The sequence below is a fragment of the Megalopta genalis genome, chromosome 7 (assembly GCF_051020955.1).
Source record: "Megalopta genalis isolate 19385.01 chromosome 7, iyMegGena1_principal, whole genome shotgun sequence".
NCBI classification, from domain to species: Eukaryota; Metazoa; Arthropoda; class Insecta; order Hymenoptera; family Halictidae; genus Megalopta; species Megalopta genalis.
The window spans coordinates 19,574,316-19,593,708 of NC_135019.1; the positions used below are offsets into that span (position 1 = coordinate 19,574,316).

The window sequence follows — 19,393 nt, forward strand, 5'->3', positions numbered from 1 at the left end:
TTCTCCCCAATTGACGCACAGATTGTGCACGAAAATGGTTATTTTTGGGTTATTTTATTTATGAGTTACCGTTTGTTAAATCGGTAAAACGAGCTTCTCTTCCCAAATTGTCCATTTTTGTGTACAATGTGGGCGTCAATTAGGGAAAATTTTCTGTAGTGTAAGATGTAAAAGTATGCTACATTGCGTCGAGGAAAATATATGTAGTTAATTTATATTGGGAATATTAATTATTGCCGGGTCACTGACTAAACAATTCATGCATCGGAACACGAAACGGGCTAACGAATAAGAACTGTTGCTGATAAAATCGAAACACCCGAATCACTCACGTAGTATCGACTCATTGAATGCTTAATTAAATGCCAGCGAAATAAAAAGAGTAGGCCGTTCATAATTCCAACAATCCTCTTGTCGTCGTCAACAACTTTTAGCGCGGTTTCTCGAGCACAGCGCTGCGTTTAAAACGAAAGTTCCGTGGTAATACTAATCTCGTACATACATATATATATATGTATATATGCGTGTACAGTGTACACGTATGTATAGCATGAATACTTTTGCACGGTTTGTGCACACGCATTAGAGTCTGCCTGAATAAGGAGATGTAAGAAATCCCCGCGAAAATATAGGTGAATATAATTACCGTCTTCGTTGTTGGTATAAAATTAAACTGCGTGGTGTGCGATCGGAACGTGTGCAGTGTCATCGCGCGGGTTGATTATGGTAACGGGGCGGAATAATTGTATGTCCGATAAAATCAATGAAAATTTATAAATGTTGCATTGTCGCGCAACTGGAACGACTATTATAAAAATTATTTCTTCTTAAATAAGTAAATTATTCTTGAGAACAGGAAATTGTAGAGGATAAGTGGTGAATTAGGTGTTCCTGATCATTGTAGGTCATTTCTACTTAAAACGAACACCGAGCCATCCAACCGTGTACCATTATCCAAATAATGCATAATTCTGTTTTGTAAAATTGATTGCGTCATTATTATGATTTATTATTATTCTCCGTTATTAACGCTCTAAAATTGATCGAATCAAACATTTATTGCTCAAGCTTGTAATTAATTATTTCTGTACGTATAGCACACATTGCGCAAACTGAATTATTTCATAATTTTACTAATAGTATCTTCGTATTGCTACAAATCTGGTACATTTTGAACAACTGCGAACAATTCAGTTGAAAAGTTGCAAATACTTTTATAAACAACCGTATCAAAGATTCGAAATATGTATACAGGATGTCCCAAAATTATGGTACTTCCATGAAATGAGGGGTTTCTGAGGTTATTCCAAGTAACTTTTTCCTTAGCGAAAATACAATCCGCGGCTTCGTTTACGAGTTATCAACGAAAAACACTGACCAATGAGAGGCGAGACCAACTGACGCGAGACGGCCGAGCCAATCAACGTAACTAGACTTCGAGCGCTCGTTTTTCGTTAATAACTCGTAAACGAAGTCACGAATTGCATTTTCGCTAAGGAAAAATTTACTTCAAATGATCTCAGGAACTCCTCATTTCTCGGAAGTACTATAACTTTGGGACACCCTGTATATTAATATATTTTATATATTAATTGTTACATATTAATATATTACTATATTAATTGCTATATATTAATATATTATTATATTAATTGTTATATATTAATATATTACTATATATTAATTGTTATATATTATTTATATTTCGGAAATCAATTTTATTCAGAATAGATTTGTTGATGCAGTGATCTCGTTTCACGAACTTCTGTTCTAGAAGCAATCAACCTCCTTGAAAAGTAGGCGAACGAGTGTCGTATTTGTACACTTTGGCAACTTGACACGCTCGGAATGGTGACGCTAAAGTCGGGAACACATAAATCTAGTAATAAAAGTTATAATTAGATTATGGGTATTTATTTTCATAGAATATTCCGTGAGAGAAAACAAAGTTTCTTACAGCAATAATAAAATAGATGTGATGTTCGTTTTCGAACACACGCGTTCCTCCATTTATGCATTTGCAGATCTCGAAAATCATATAAAGATCCACAACGTGGAGAAACGATGTCACTGTTGCAGCAAGATCTGTTGTTATTCTCGCAAACTGACAGTCACGCTCACACGCATGTTCTATCCGCAGTGCTCCACGAAAGTGCTCACAGAGGAAATTTATTCTTCTCAATTACATTGATGTTTTAATTATTAAGCAATATTGCTGGATCCGAATAACGCTAGAATTGTAAAGTTCTGATTTACATTTAAAGTTATACAAATTTTCTTATAATGAACTGCTCAATAAATTTCATCGTTCAAGCTGTTGGTTGAATTGTAATAAAAATCGTAAGTCATGTTTCACAATGATTAAAACAATGTTTTACAATAATTAGTACAATGTTTTACAATAATTGATATAATATTTTACGGTAATTACAAACAATATTTTACAATAAATAGATTACAAGCTTGCCATACAGTTCGAAAGTTCCTAGTCAACAAACAAAAAAAGCCGGTGAAAATTGATGAGCCGAATTGATGACTGAATTTTTGCGAGCCACAGTAAATTGCTCGATGATCTGTTTCAGGTGCACTTTCGAACGGAGCATCGTGCTCGACGAATTCGTCAACGGGGCCCTTTAACAACTAGAGTGGAGGAAAATCAATTACACAATTTACAAGACTACCATATACGAAACTCGATAACGCACTATCCAATGCCATTACACTAAACAGAGTTTGCCGGACTCCGTCATTTCGGAACGGGTGCATAAACGGAAGCTCGATCGCCACTAGCTTCGGTGCACCGCTTTTTCCATTAACTTCTTTGTACCATTTATGTAAATTACGCAACGAAAGTTATTTTATACTACGAGCTTGGCTTTTTCTATTTATATATACATATATATATCTACATACGTACATACAAAAATATATACACATGCGTACATAAAAATATATACGTGCATCAAAAAGTATATATACACGTAATAAGATATAAATATTATACACGTATAATCTGTAACTATAGAGGCACGGGGACCAATATAACGTAGTAGATCGTCTCGCCTTGATATCCGTCTATGAGCTAAGGCAAATAGATCCGATGAAAGTATGTGCCCGGCCGCGCGTTTTCGAAAATGATGAGTGCATTGGTCGCGAATCGCACGCAGCGCAACAGTTTCCCGCACGGTTGATACACCGTTGAGAGAAAGGGAGTGAAAAGTGTGTCATTCTTCGGAAGCATCAACGTCGAAGAATGTAATTCGCTGAGAGTCACGGGGAATAGAGAGCCAAGGAAGCGTGTGCCTTCCGCCCCGAAGTTTCCGCCGCGCGCTTGCAACACGCTCGCCGGATAAAAACCCAGCCAGAGGGAGAAAAGCAAAATGCCAGGGGGAACGTCGACGCGAGAAAGCAGCGAAGCGATCCGCATGGAACCTCTCGGCAGAACCTCCAGTTCCCGTAGTCCCGGGCAAAACGGAACCGCCAACACCACCGAGGTGCCGGCGAACTCAGGTGAGTTCTTCAACTCCACTTGTCTTCGCGAAAACGCGCCTCTTCCTCTCTACCGCCACCGAAACAAGAAGTCGAGCGCCCGTCGAGGTGTCCGACAGTCTAATTGGCTGAGGAGATGATCCGATAAGGGCAGCTGAACAATCGTCAGCAGCCGAGATCATGAATCATGAGCGGACTGCGGATCTTTATGCAATCACGACGAAAATGGATGTACAGTAAATTTTCTCCAATTGTCACTGAATATGTAAACAGTTATGGACAATTTGAGAAGAGGGGATGCGATTTATTCGAGCCTCGCGGCTCGTTTTTATAGCTGTTGACAATCGGTTACTATAAAAACGAGCTTCAAGGCTCGAATAATCGTATCTCCTCTTCCAAAATTGTCCATTTTTGTGCGCAATTTGAGCGCGAATTAGGGAGAAATTACTGCACATGTTGAGTGGCAGTTGTGTCGGAAAATAGAAGGTTGTCGTTCTAGGGTTAAAGATACTATTGCGTTCTTCGCAACTTATCAAAGTTGTTGACAGAAGAAATAAATCTGTCTGTGCTACGCTCTTGCAATTAATGTGGACAGCTTTCATTTCCCTCGAAGATCCGCAGGCTAATCAGGAGTTTTCATGAGAATTTCTAGAAAGTGGAGAAAATGAGTGACCCAAAAAATGAGGTTTCCATTCGTCCTATTTAGCGCTTCCGAATTTATATTCTTACTTTCGGGTCAAATGATACCTTACATCAAGATATGAATTGCTGCAAATTATGTTGAGTTGAGAATCAGGTTTTTAGATATCACAGATCAAAGTTCGTTAATGTTACATATTACACTGGTATGTACGGTATTTTAGATCACTTCAACCACTTAAAAAATAGTTCCTTCCTTTTTAATAAAGAATTTGAAGAAGTATATTCGAAATTTATAAGGATCAATATTCCTATTTTCATGGAACGTTGATTATAGGTACAGTAAATTAATAAATAAATAAAAATGGATAATTTAAGAAGAGGAGATACGATTATTCGTGGCTCGTAGCTCGTTTTTATAATTACTTGTTTCACAGTTAATTGTCAATAACTATAAAAACAGCAAGTTCTTGAGCAAGGCTCGAATAATTGTATCTCCTCTTTCCAAATTGTTCATCTTTCTTTACAAACTGAAGGACAATTGAAGAGTATTTATTGTATTCGTAACGTACAGAAACATCGTGAAATTTTTACCTAAACATTTTCTCATATTCTTCATATATTTCAATATGTTTACACAAGTCTTACCATGGCGACATATATGTACGAATACCCAATACGACAATTACAATAGATAATTTGTATTATCACAGTCTCGATCCATATGAAGCAACAAGCAATTTCTTATTATTCGGATCATCAAAAAGAAAGAATTTTTGTTATCCATAAGTCCACACGAAATTCTAAATACAGAACACCCGTTGTTCTCAATAAATAATAAGCCTATTTAGTTTAATGTTAATGGTTAATTTACATTAACCATGTTTATGTAATAAAATGACTGCTCACAAAATATGCGTCGATGTCGAACTTGCATCGACGAAGACTCGATCGATAATTCATCAATATTTTTACCTTATAAAAATGAATAAAGTGGTAAAGTTTTTATGGGGCCTGCGGGGCGCACCCTATATGTCAGAGTTATAGCAATAAATTGCTTATGCAATAAATTCCAGAAAAATGAAGTGCAACTTCTGGAAAACTTACATAATCAATAATGCACAGCACTTTGTTGTATAACCTTTTGGTTCGATTGAAGCTAAAATATGAAGTGATAAACTTAAAATATAATTTAAGATTAATATGAAATTTATTGGTTAGTATTTAAATCTTTGTTAGATGTTATTCGGTTTAAACACCTTCAATTTAAATATTATTGCACGATGTTAATTTTCATATTTCAAGCTTCAATATTATACAATGATGCTAGCTTGAATTTCAAACATTTGCTATCTTCTATATGTTTCCAGCAATTTCTTATTAAACGAAATTCGCAGTGCTCGAAACGAATGTAATTAGCCGGGACTTTGGGAGGGAAGAAATGTTTATATACGGTTCCAGTTGACACAATGATAATGCAGTATAATACGATATTAATATCCGCGCAAAGATTCGCAGTTTAATGATCAAACTTGACCAAGCGTGTCATTTTTCTTGTTAGCTTCTGAAATCTCCGCCTTAATTGCAGCTACGTGCCTAAAGGTAAAAATTAGAAGTCATAAACCACCAACCACTTTAGGCAGCAACCCTCGGCTCGTCCCTTTCTCCAAACCTTTTCACTCTCGCTTTTCCTTGCACCAGCTACCCTCGCTTATTTCCTTGTTCCTTCTAAATCACTTTTACATTATCACGCATAAACTTCGGACAATCGTGTACTTATTACACCTAATCATCCTTTAAAAACGTGTCGTAACGTTTGCTTCTTACATTCCTACTATTTAGGTTAATTTGATCATTAGACACATATATAAGAAGTGTTATACTGACTCTAAGATTAATATTATCCGCTATAATTGATTCGTGAAAATTCGTTCTCTTTCGGCGAGCTTTCTTGTGCATATAACTTTAAAACCTTTTAATACATCTAAAGCGTATTAATCCTCAGACGGCAGGATTTAGGTCTCTTTTGAGCCAAGATTACAAGCGTTCGAGCTGAATACCAATTTTCCAGCAGCCATTTCAAGCGGCCAACTATTTTGATTAAGTTTAATAAGAAGATCAACGTTAATCTCAAACAGATACAAAAATATTAAGTTAGTTCCTTTAATATTATACGCAATATCATAATTGTGTACATTACTCAAACGAGAACACAATTTTGTATTCCACGTAAATCCTTTTCGGTCAACGGATAAAATAAAAGTGAATACAAGTATTCTTAATCATGCAATATTTACTTGAAAAATAAGTATAATGTTTTGGTTACTAATTAAATTAAATTAGTAACTCGCATAACGCAGTGTAACAATTGTAACACACGTATGCAAAGAAATATCAATTCACCGCTTTCGTTAGAAGAGATTAAATTGATTAGAAACGATTATACATGAAATTTTTATTTTCGATAAATTAAAGATGCTCAAAAACGAAATCCTAAGATCGTTGTTTGATTGGTACAGTAAATTCGCCCTAATTGACGCTGAGATTGTGAAGAGAAGATACGATTATTCGAACATTGCACCTCGTTTTTATAATTGTTGGCAATCAGCAACTATAAAAATAAGCCGAAAAGCCTGAATAATCGTATCTCCACTTCCAAAATTGTCCATTTTTCTGCACAATCTGAGCGTCGATTAGGGAGAATTTACTGTACATTGTTTCGATAACTCGGCCCGGTAATTTTTCTACGGCGGTCTCGTAGTAATTATGTTCGAAGTTTCATCACGTGCCACCACACTTTATAAATAACCCTCTTAACATTAGTTTACATAAGCGTGACAGTTTATGGCGGTCGGTGTCCACTATCGATCATATCGCGAGTTTTTGCACCGCGCAACTGCTACTATCAACGGTTTTCCAGATAACAGTCACACCAAGCTGATGATAGCTCGGTATCGTACATTCGTTCTACCTACAACATCTTCAGTACAGTAAAAAAACATTTTAATAATTCTTCCTACCATCAATCTCCATTTCCAATCTTACGCTTCCTGCACGAGTCTGTGTTCTCGAGGATTTTTATCAGACGTGATCGTAATTACCGTAATTACAACGTCGAGGGGATTGACGCTATGCTTGGATAATGCCAGCAATTTGAATCAGAACGTTCCATTGTTTATTTCTATTTTACATTGTTTTCCGTTTCTCTGCGGTGACATCTTCGCGTTATGGTTTTCACACTATGAAACATATATTACAGCATAAAACAGGAGCCCGATAAGGAATAAAACGTAGAAAACGACACATTCCATATTTTTTACATAATTTAGCAAAAAAGTGAACAAAACTTTTCTCCCTTATTCTCATTGTTTAAATCAAAAGTTTTAAGAAGAGAATTTTTTAATGCGTATTTTTTATGCATATAATATTATTTGTTATCTTACATTCCGCATTGGCGACCATTTATTTATTTTTATTAATAAATAAAAATAAATAAAAATAAATGCAATATCATTAGCGACGAAATTGATAGAATTCGAGACGAAAATTGAATTTTTTAGCGTGCTAACTTTGTTTCTTATTGTTCGTAGGATATGTTGCTTTTCTTTTTAAGAAATCGTGATTTCAGGCAGCGTCACCCGACATTTCGAGGCGAAGATAATCAAACGTACATCTTGCCGTTGCTTAAAACTTTGATCGTCTTGCGGCGCACGTAGGCTTACGTGTAAACCCACCGGGAAAAATATGGTTTCCTTCTTTAGCGACGGACAGGACGCGCATGAATATTAGAACAATTTATATTGCAAACCAAATAAACTTTCTAAGACGAAAATAAGCCTAACTTGACCCGGCGGGGTCACAAGTTCAAAAGTTCAGACATTTATAAGCGGCCCCTGTTCTATCGATATTGATTACACTTCAAATTGGACTGCATAAAAGTAGCACAGGAATTTTAGAGACCTAGACGTATTTTCGTGCTTTCCGTACTCGTCATAAGAAAACTATGAAACATAAAACATCGAATGTTCCAAATATAACATTTCTAACTTTACTGTCCTATAAAATATTTTCATCTTCTATTCGGTTACTTCACTTCTGTAATACAGAAATATTACAATTTATGATAGATAGTATTCTATTATGTTATATTCAGTATCTCGAAACATATAATATATAATATATATATTTATATATATTACACGTCCATTACGCACATCCATAGTCTGCAGTAAAGTAATTTTTCGATACCGTAAAACAACTTTTTCTTATTGATTTTAAACTGTAATTTACATACTTTTGCAAGCCTGAGCTTCCTCCTTTTTAAATCTAGAATTCAATCTTTTTTAAAACAATACCGATTCTCAAGATTTTCGTTGAAAAGCATAATGAAGGATGAATGCAAAAGCATTGGTTGGAATTAATTGTAACACAATATAACAAATAAGGTTAAGAAGAAGAATTAGCAAGTTATCCTATGTAACATAATCTAATAACTTTTTAGTATAATTATTTAGGAGAGGATTATTAAGCTTTCTCTAGATACGGTGCTCTTATTTTAAAAAAAACTCATTAATTTTCCGGTGGCGTGCGTGTGAGAATGCTAAACAGGAACGCGAGGTGACCTAAAGCATAAGTAAGCACAAAAGTGCATAAAACCATGGAAATTCCGAGACAAAAACGGTGACATGAATTCGCGGTTGTGTAGAAACAAAGACACGCGTAAGTAAGACAACGAGCTGCCCCTTTGTGTGTTTCTTAATTGAGATAGGAAACACAAGGAGAAACTGCACTCTTTTAAGATGATCTAAAATACTAGTTGGACAGATGGTTAAAGTAGGCTAGTGGGCCAAGAAATGTATCCCATTGTTAGACGACTGCCTTTCTGCAGGCGATTCCGAGCTTCTTTTGTGCAACGGAAAGCCGCTGACAACAAAAACATCAAATCTCATCAAGATACCCGTATGGCAACTTTCTTCGTCGCTTTGTAAAACTTAAAAAAAAAATTCCGCGTTCTGTAACACTTTATATGTATAGTCGTTTCAATAGTTTCCTTTTTCTGTCCCTTAAATTAATTTTTGTCAAAGACAACCGGAAAATGATTTGCACCTGTCGAAGGTAACAATTATTTGGTTAGCTTAAAAGTTTGATTATTACAATCATTGCATACTTATTACTAGACCGCGGATATTTATGCAAAATAAAAATTATCTTTATCAATTGCAAACAAGAGGCAAATAGAAGTGTCTTTCTTTCTTTAATCATTTCAGTATGTTGAAAATAATACGGAAATAATGTTAAATGTTTAAAAATTTTCTGATGTTCTAAACTTTATTTTATATATTTTTACGATAAATGTATTACGATAAATTCGCAGTCTTTTTATTAATGATGATAATCTGTCACTTTTCTACGCGCGAAACGTATGAATAAGAAAGGCCATGCGATAACGCGTTGTCTGACATCGACTCACTTTTTCTATTTACTAGTGGCACACTAAAAGAGACGACCACCGAGATTAGGAAGTTCGGAACATTTTTTGGCATGCTTAAAGCATATATAGATATCTATTACACAATTTTAATTTTCCCAGATTCAGTCTAAAGGGTTAGAACTAAGCATTGACAACGTCAATTATTTTTCATTTTCATTTGATTTCAATTTTTCTGAATCAGATGTGCCAAGGTTTATCACCAGAATTATTTAAACGTAACAATTATAAAAAGTTGCGAAATAAAATCGTGAAATAGCTTAACTTTTAGGAGTTAATTTTAACCCTTAGCTACAGTATAGCTCTACGTGCTCCCAGAGTTTCATAGTTTTTCAGCTCCCTGGTGTTGGAGATATTCACGACATTCTAGGTGGAACGACACTTTTATTATTGTTTTTATTATATAAGTTTTCTGTTCGGTGAATTTTTACTTTATCGAGGACTTCTTGCCACGGCCAGTACCTTCGAGTTCACGTGCAGCGGTCGATTAGGGTTATTTTTGCAGTCTCGATCGAGACGGAATTGACTCGCGTTTCATTCGTTTCGCGCCCGTCGTATCGAATTGAAGCACACCCAATGGGTACCATAAAACGGGAGTTTGCTTCTCGATTAGGGTTATAAAATAAAATGCGCGTCTCTAGTAATTGTATGCGTCAGAGATGCCGTGTAAGTAGCGACGAGGCAAATATCCGGTATCATAAACGTAATTGGTCGCTCACAATAAAGATTGATCGCCGCGCAAAAACAATAACGGCTTGATTCATGACGCGATCAATTTGCCGATTATCCGCTGCCAGCCACAGCTAACAACATACCTGTCTCCGATAACTCACCTCTGGACTGTAGTCCTTTATTCAAAATCATAATCGTTTCTACCAATTACAAGGGAAAGGAGTCAGGTGGAAGTTTATTCTCTCTTTTAATAGTTTTAACAAGATGGTTTTACCGTTGTGTGATTTTTCTATTCGTGTGTACAGTAAATTCTTCCTGATTGACGCTCAGATTGTGCACGAAAATGGAAGAGAAGATACGATTATTCGAGCCTTGCGGCTCGTTCTTAAAATTGTTGATAACTATAATTGTTATATATAACTATATTATTATATATAACTATATATATAACTATATATATATATATATATAACTATATAACTATATATATAACTATATATATATATATATATATATATATATATATATATATATATATATAACTATATTATTATATATATAACTATATTGTTAATTGTTGTAACTATAAAACCGAGCCGCAAGGCACTCGAATAATCGTATTTCCTTTTCGTAAAATGTCCATTTTTTTGTACAATCTGAGCGTCAATTAGGGAGAATTTACTGTACTTATTCATTCTTGCCATAAAAACGCACGAAATTCACAGTTTCGTTATGCTGAGTTATTTTTACTCAAAAAAGATATGCGAATAACATTTTCGTATTAAACTTTGCTCGGATCAACATTTAAGTAACATGTTGGTTACAAATTTTCATCGAAGCGGTTCATTAATGACACTTTCAGCGAAACACGTTATTATTGTGTATCGAGTGGAAATTCTGTATGTGCCACTTCCAAAGCGTCCTCGCAGAACAAGAAGTTGAATAATAAAATGAGCTGGCTATTGGCCGATGAGTTCTGTTACCATTCATCGATTCCATATTTCAAAGGCTGTGACACGTAAATAGCTTCGGAGTTAGGCCGCTGCATTGTAGCAGATCTATTAGTACCGCAAATGGAGCGATCCAGTTCTGCTGTTTCTTTTAAGAAACCTAATTGGAAAACAGACTTCCATGATAATTTCACGTTTCATTGATACAATAAACACTGATACGGTGCATCCGGGGAACTAATTTATTGTAATATTAAACGATTCTAATAAATAAAACGCTGTCTATCTTACGAAAGAATCTGAATACACAGTTTATGCACGAACATTGTTAGTATGCAGTAAAAGGTTACTTAACGAATTTCAATGAATAAAACGTCGCTTATTTGTCACACGAATCTTAACTCATATTCGTGTACATGAACATTGTTAATAAATAGGAAAACATATATTTTATTGTCTTCTTTATATATTTTTTATTTATATATTTCAAATATATATTTTAATATATTTTACAGAAATACGAAACGTGAGAAAGCAGAAACAAACTTTGTTTAAAGCTCTCTAGGGAAGAAAGAATCAATTCCACGAAGGAATCTTTCGTAAGGTCGAAGTTTTCTTCGCGCACAACAGGCAAATCACGAAACGGAAATGGACCATGCATCTGATCTTCGACGCTATTGTCAGAATCGAACAAAAAGTCATTGTTCGTCGAGAATGTTGAACTCTCCGAATAGTCGGTTTCGAGCACACTCGATTCTAGCATGGACTGAAACCTCCTTAAAGGTTCTCGACGACGACGCGACGTCATAATCACTAATCCGAACTCTCGGCGTTCGACACGTTTGGTCGCACGTGTTGAATCTGTTCCAATTCTTGTCGATAATTGTGGATTCTCACAGTAAATTTGCAACCTTTTCACCCGATTGTTTCAAAGAATGTATTGGGTTGGCAACTAAGTAAATGCCGATTTCAGTTATAGATGTCTCTCACTCCCATTTTTATGATATCCGTAAATGTTATATTATGAAATTATTATTATTATTATGTTATTTTTTATTATCCGTGAATGTTAGCAACTGGACAAATTGAATGCAGCGGTCAAGGAAAAGCGACCAGAATTGATCAATCGTAAAGGTCTCATTTTCCACCGCACACGTCTTTGTCCACTCGGCAAAAATTGATGGGTATTGGTTGGGAATTAATGTTACCACTTATTTCGATCCCTGAACAACTCCCTTCGTGGTAAAACTTTTAATGATGCTGACGCTGTAAAATCTCACTTAACTCAGTTTTTGGCCGAAAAGGATCAGACTTTCTACGAGCGTGGAATTTTCAAGTTGTCTGAGAGATGGCAAAAGGTCATCGAACAAAATGGAAAATACATTACAGATTAAAATTCATTCCAAGTAAAAAAAAATTTTTTATTTCATTGAACAAATCGGCAATTACTTAGTTGCCAACCCAATAGGTTGGATCCGTAGCAAGTAGTAAATCTGAAGATCGTGTCAACAAAAATACGAAGTAACTTAATGTGCGGTATTTACAATATACAGTAATTTCTCCCTAATTTTTCTTCAGCTTGTAAGCAAAAATGGACAATTTGAGAAGTGGAGATACGATTATTCAAGCCTCGTGGCCCATTTTTATAGTTGCCGATTGTCAACAATTATAAAAAAAAAGGTGCAAGGTTCGAATAATCGTATCGCCACTTCCCGAATTGACTATTTTCGTGCACAATCTGAGCGTCAATTAGGGAGAATTTACTGTACTTATCTCGTTAGATGTATTAGAATGCATGTATATTATTATTTATTATATTTGCAAATATTACCTTGTGTTAACAATTTGCACGGTTGTCTTTGAAACATTTGAAGCTGACTAATGTTTATTTATTACATTTGCAAATATTATCTTGTGTTCGTAATTTGCATGGTTGTTTTTGAAACATTTGAAGCTGACCAATGTTTATTTATTATATTCAAAAATATTATCTTGTATTATCAATTTGCACGGTTGTCTTTGAAACATTTGAAGCTGACCAATGTTCTCATTAATGTTTGAACAATTTTATGATCCACCGATAGAGATCGATAAAGACCGATAAATCTTTCACTAATCGTTATGCAAATACTATGTATGTTGTTCAACTATTTTCTAATTTCACTGAAACAATCTTGAGATCTTTCTTTACGGTTACAGACACTGCATTGTTTTAAATATTTTACAAGCATTCAATATTTTCGTGAACCACTACACAATATACGCAGAATGTTCGGTTGAAAATGTGATTTATGGCCGTACAAAAAACTGTTCCAGTTAAAGGTACGCTACCATGCCCGACATAGAGCATAAAATTGTCAAAAAGCTTATCCCCGAAGTCAATTTTTAATAGAATTTCTACAGTATTTCTTGCAATGAAAATTTGTAGATTACATTTCTTTCGCGTATGAGAGCCAAAGTAAAGAAAAAGTAAAAGACAAGTGCCGGTGTATCGTGTCGTCACGGCCACCTGTAGTACACCACTTTTGAAGAACATGCGTGCTTAGTCAGCGAATATAGTAGGTCTCTAGTTAAACGGGCAAGCAGGGTCGTAAATCTCAATTACTGATCGATTTTCGCGGAATGCATATTCTGCTCGCGTCTTACCCATCGGTCGTCGATTGCTAGAGGCAATCGATGAGCAAGGTGTGAGAAGAATATCCTCCTGCCCCATATGCGAGGGGGAAATTAAAAGGGATAAAGCTATATAGTGACCTACAAAAGTGTTCGCACGCGAGGTTCGTTGAAATCGATTCACTTTATGGTGCAATAGGTTCTGTTACTTACCACAGCCCATGGTGTATACTAAATTAAAAATGGTATCGATTGCGTCTTTTTCTTAACGCCATTTTTACCGGTGCGCTGTACGTACCTGTTTTTACCAAATTATTTTTATAATTATTATAAAAATATAAACTTAGAAAATAATTTCAAATTAAAATTCTTAATGTTGCCTTTTCACCCTTTTGGTAAAAATAGTATTAGTTCGAACTTTACAAATTGTATTTTAACACCTTTGATAAAAATTGTATTAAATCTAAATTTTGAAAGGTGTGTTAAATGAGTAAAAAATAATGTTAAATTAAAATTGTTTAATATATTTTTTGATCCCTTTTTTGTAGTGTTAAACAATGTTTTACCATTTTGGCATTAGTAATACTTGCGTTTAATATAATTAATATTTGCGTTTTTTGCTAGGTGTGAAGGTATTGAAAAACTATCCCCAAAAAATGATTTTTTTCTAACTTTAGCCAATGACTCAAAATTTTGTAGAAAATACAGGAAACTAATGCACACTTACTACTTCCTTTCTAATTAAATTCATTGTGTCACGTAATAATCATAAATTATGTGCGCTCACCTTCATATCTGTCTATCAGAAAATGATGTAATTGTGATTCTCGTTTCAAATTATAGTACATATTGGATTTTTCACATGTTTTTATCCAAATTGGCTTTACGGAAAGTCAATTTAATTTACTAAAATTAAGTTAAAATTAATTTAATGTAGCAGTAGATTTTTTATCGTGCAACAGCTCAATTTATCTTCAATTTCGTTCAGCAATAATATCAGAATCGGTAATAGAATACCATTTTGTTGATTTGCGGTTTAATTGATTCGCTTCGATGCTTGTATTTTGCGAAGCAATATTTCTTGTAACAATATTAGCAATATCAATTTCGAACTTGATCATGTTCTCATTTTTTAGTACTTCAGTTGTTGGAGATAATATCCATTCGAATATATAATTAATAATATATTTAATTTATAAAGCTAATAAAAATCACGATTTTTTAACGACTGGAAATATTATAACAAGGTTCAATACCTCGGAAATTCAGTATATTATTTAAATGTTAATTTTCAAGCTACTGAAAAAACAATTAATTAACTGAATATTGGTAAACACTGCGACGTTAATTAATATAAATTTTAAAATATCAGGATTAATCGTAGTTCCCAAATTTCAGTATTCCAGCTAAATTCATATTTCAAATTAATTTTACTGCTATGATATGATTGCCAACGACTAAAATGCGGTTAGACCGATGTGGAAATTACGCTCTCATAGATCTTGTAAACTCGAATACAAGAAAACCAAAACTAATTAGTATTTTTATTACTTTTACTACAAAGATCATTATAGAGAGAGTACTAAAAAGAATTTTGTTTCTACTTTAGATTCAATAAAATTTACCCTCGCAAGGCGGATATTTTTGACAGTTTCGTGACAGCTACGGCTACGCCCATTCAAATCTTATGTATTGATTTATTTAGATACTCTCGAAGCGACTTTTTTCAGATCAATGTTGATTCTCTTTTTATACATAACATACATATGTCATCAATAATCGAAGCTGACGACTAAAAAATTAAATTTTGAACGGTATGTTCGACAAAAATAAGTGCATAAAAATTACCTTCTGTTATCTTGGAACATAGCTAGACATATACTTCAAATTTTCAAACATGTCGCCAATAAAAACCAAATCATTGTTTATCTCAAAAATTACTTTACCGTCGCAAGGTGGATACTTTTGACGATGACATGGCAATCATCTTTATCAAGTCCTTATACATCAATTTATGTATACATATTCTTGAAGCTAGATTTTTGATAATAATATTGGTCTTCCTATTGATGTAAATACAAATAGGTAAAACTATGATCAAGCTGCTGAAAACTTCGTATTTGTAACTGTGGGTTGAAATATGCTCAACTATTGCCATTCGAGGGTTAAAATTGATGATTCAAAACAGAAATAATCACTTAATATGTTGATTGTCACGTCGGTCACATATGGGTAACACTAATTTCTGGCTACTTAAAATTCATTTTCACTGTGATATGTTCAACCAAACTGAATGTAATTAGGATGTTTCGAATGCAAAAGAGATAAAGTACCATCCAATGTGATAAATACACTGCGTCTCATAACTATAAAACCTCCAAAAAATGTTCAGTTTTTATGCATGGGAGTTAGTGTAATAATGAATGAAGTATGCTATATTCGAAAATGTATTGGGAAACAATATACGTTTTTAGGAGGACAGATTATGTTTAATCTGAAAAGAAAAATAGCAAAAAATCGGTTCGTTAGTGTTTCATAACTACAAACCTAAGCCCCTTTATCGTGAATAGATTGCATTAATTAACGCATTATAAATCAAATATTTGAACTCATTGAAACTAGAGATGGACCTACGTATTACTAAATTATTGTTATAATTTTATTTCATTGTACAGTAAATTCTCCCCAATTTTCCTTCAGTTTGTAAACGAAAATGAACAATTCGAGAAGAGGAGGTACAATTATTTGAGCCTCGCGGCTCATTTTTATAGTTACCGATCGTCAACAATTATAAAAATGAGATGCAGAGCTCGAATAATCATATCTACTCTTCCCAAATTGTCCATTTTTGTTTACAAGTTGAAGGAAAATTAGGGAGAATTTTCTGTATATCGCGTTGAATCTTTTTTGTAATAAAGTGTTTCATTCCGTTTGTTCTATCGTTACGAAACAAGAATAAATTAGTTTTCTTCCGTTTCTCTTCTTTTACCGTTTTCCAGCATAATTTCAAATATGACATACTTCGTTCATTACCATTATTAATCACGATGCATAAAAGCTGAACATTTTTAGATGGTTTTACAGTTACGAAACGCAGTCTAGACCACGGATCTTCGCGCGAAATAAAGAGTTTCTCCATCGATCGCAATAAACGAGAATTAAGTTGAAAGTTGTCTCCCGTTTCAATAATTTCCGTCGGACGACAATAACGTGTCGAGATTCTAAAATTCTTCCGACAGTTTTCCCGTTTCGTGTCTCGCCCTTCTCGTTTCAGCCGAAAAATATCCGCGGTCCGGTTTCAACTTTCCACTTACAGTTTCATTGATCGAAGCGCTTAGCTTTCGTGGGAATTTTCGGAGTTGAGTTTCGGCGCCGAACGTGTGAATAATTCTACAAAAAAAAGGAGATAGAAAAAAAAAGAAAAAAGGAAACAGTCTATTCGGATAACATCGGGAGGCTCGACCGGGGCAGAGAGTCTTCTTACCAACCCCGAAATCGAAACGGGGGTGGCAAGTCGGGCTCGAGATTTGTCGCTCCGAGGGATGGATCACGGATGGCGCCACTGTGAAGACACACAGAGCGAGAGAGGGCCACTTCCGCTGGAAGGCGAGGCGAAACGAAGTACGGTGCGGCGAGGGCTGTAAAACCACCCCCGTAGACCGACTGGCTACCAACGGGGTTTGGAAAGTCGCCATTTCTGCCTAACTACTCCGCAGTCGCTATATCCACGCTTGAATGCCAATGAAATGTCAAGGCACGTCGTGGCTTATAGACTTGCCGGCGTTGTCGAGCTGTTCGGTGTCCTCGTAAGCTCGTGCGTCGTCACGTTGTCGCGGGTCCTCGCGGTCTCGTTGCTCGCGCTCGTACTCGGGCTCCTGTCTGCGCTCGTGACCGTGCTGGTGGCCGTGCCCGTGCCCGTGCCTGTGCCCGTGCCCGTGCCCGTGTCTGTGCTGGTGCCAGTGCTCGTGCCAGTGCTCGTGATCCTACCCAAGATCCTGCCCAACATCCTGCCCAAGATCCTGCCCGCGGTTCAGCCCGCGATTCCGCTCCAGCCCCTGGCCCCGATCTCTGCTCCCGCAGCCTGCAAGGCCGAACGACCGATCCCGATCCCGCCGATCGGCTGCTGAACGAACCCACCGTACCGAACCGGGTCAAGGAAACGGAGGCTGAGCGAAACCCCCGAAACGTTACCACCGAATATCTCTGTCTCTGTCTCTCTCTCTCTCTCTCTCTCTCTCTCGCTCTCTCCGTAACGTCTCGCCCCGGCCGACGACGCGGCGATTCTCTGACCTTGGCACACTAGCCCGACGATCGACAGTCCGTCGTCGACGACAGCAGCCAACCACCAGGCGAACCAGCCAGCCACGAACACGACCGCCCAAATTCTGGCGGAACAGAGAGAGCCCCTGATCAAAATCTTATATGCTACGAACGACGGTCAGGTAAAAGAAATCGTTCGTCGGAGACCACCGCCGAATCGTTTCGCGATGAGCGAGCAGGATGTGGATGACGTTGCCTTTCTGACAGGTGAGGCTACGCCGCCGGCCATCCGGACGATCCACCCCCGAATACATCCGGCTACACCTCTTGGCAGTGTCTCTCGCTCCTACTAAATCTTCGTTCGATGGTTCCACCTTTAATTCTCGTTCCGTTTCCGAGTCGTCGGCTCCGCGGTCGTCGCTTTTTGCACCCGGTTCACGTCGCTCGCTCCTCTAACCACGGGTTTCGAGTGTCCCGTGTTTCCCTCTTTTTCCTGCCACGTGATTCTTTTCTTTTACACGCTGGATTCGGTCGACTAGGTGGCCCACTTACGACTTTCCGGGCTGCGAATCGACTATACGAGAAGCACGTGCGTACGATCAATAAGAGAGAAGCTTCTGATCTTTCAAATTCAACCACGCTAACCCGCCTGTTCCCGTTGTGTGCGTGATATTATTGTTGACACGGTGACCTACTAGGATCGCACCGTCGGTGGGGGGCAGGGGGGACTCGGAAAAATGATGTATGCCGTTTTGTGTATTGTTGTTGCGAGATGGAAACCGAGAAATGCGCTGCGACCTCGCGGACCGTGCCGTTTGTTTTCCGAAAGGATTGCTGGATTTTGAAAACGATTCTCCGTATTTGGTCGCTGGGATACCTCGATGCCTGATTTCAGATTGTTTTTGTTTAACGATTGATTCGACGGGCACTGGAAGCAGACGGTTTAATCCTCGTACGCTCATCATCCATTTTCTGATTCTGAACACTGCGAAATGCTTCACGCTTCTCTGTTTGTATTTGCAATTGTATTTGCAAGCTATTTGAAAGTTGTCATTGTGACAGAATTATTCGATGATTTACAGTGCACGACGAAAGTAGGTGAATTAGTAATCCATTTTTAAGGGTCGTGTAGGATTTCGGTAACGTACCATGGAAATTACAGTAATGTTTTCACCGAGACATTTCACGATTTTTGTTTCAAACATGCACTAATGTACAAATTGATTCAACAATTCGTCGGAGAAGTATCTTAAGTAATCATAAGGGAGAAATCTAAATTAGG

General features: G+C 36.5%; 1 protein-coding gene across 5 annotated transcripts in view; it reads left to right on the plus strand.

Moving 5' to 3' along the window:
* Nucleotides 1-19,393, plus strand: part of LOC117219862 (endoplasmic reticulum aminopeptidase 1) — a 42,774-nt gene that overhangs the window by 2,918 nt on the left and 20,463 nt on the right. For 3 of the 5 annotated variants that reach the window (XM_033469383.2, XM_076523754.1, XM_076523757.1), the window contains exon 2: nucleotides 2,583-3,510. In XM_033469383.2, coding sequence (XP_033325274.1) covers nucleotides 3,381-3,510 — 130 coding nt within the window. In that variant the 5' untranslated portion in view covers nucleotides 2,583-3,380. Of the gene's footprint in view, nucleotides 1-2,582; nucleotides 3,511-18,245; nucleotides 18,379-19,393 lie in introns of those variants that run through there. The other 2 variants (XM_076523756.1, XM_076523755.1) reach the window with 2 other exon arrangements.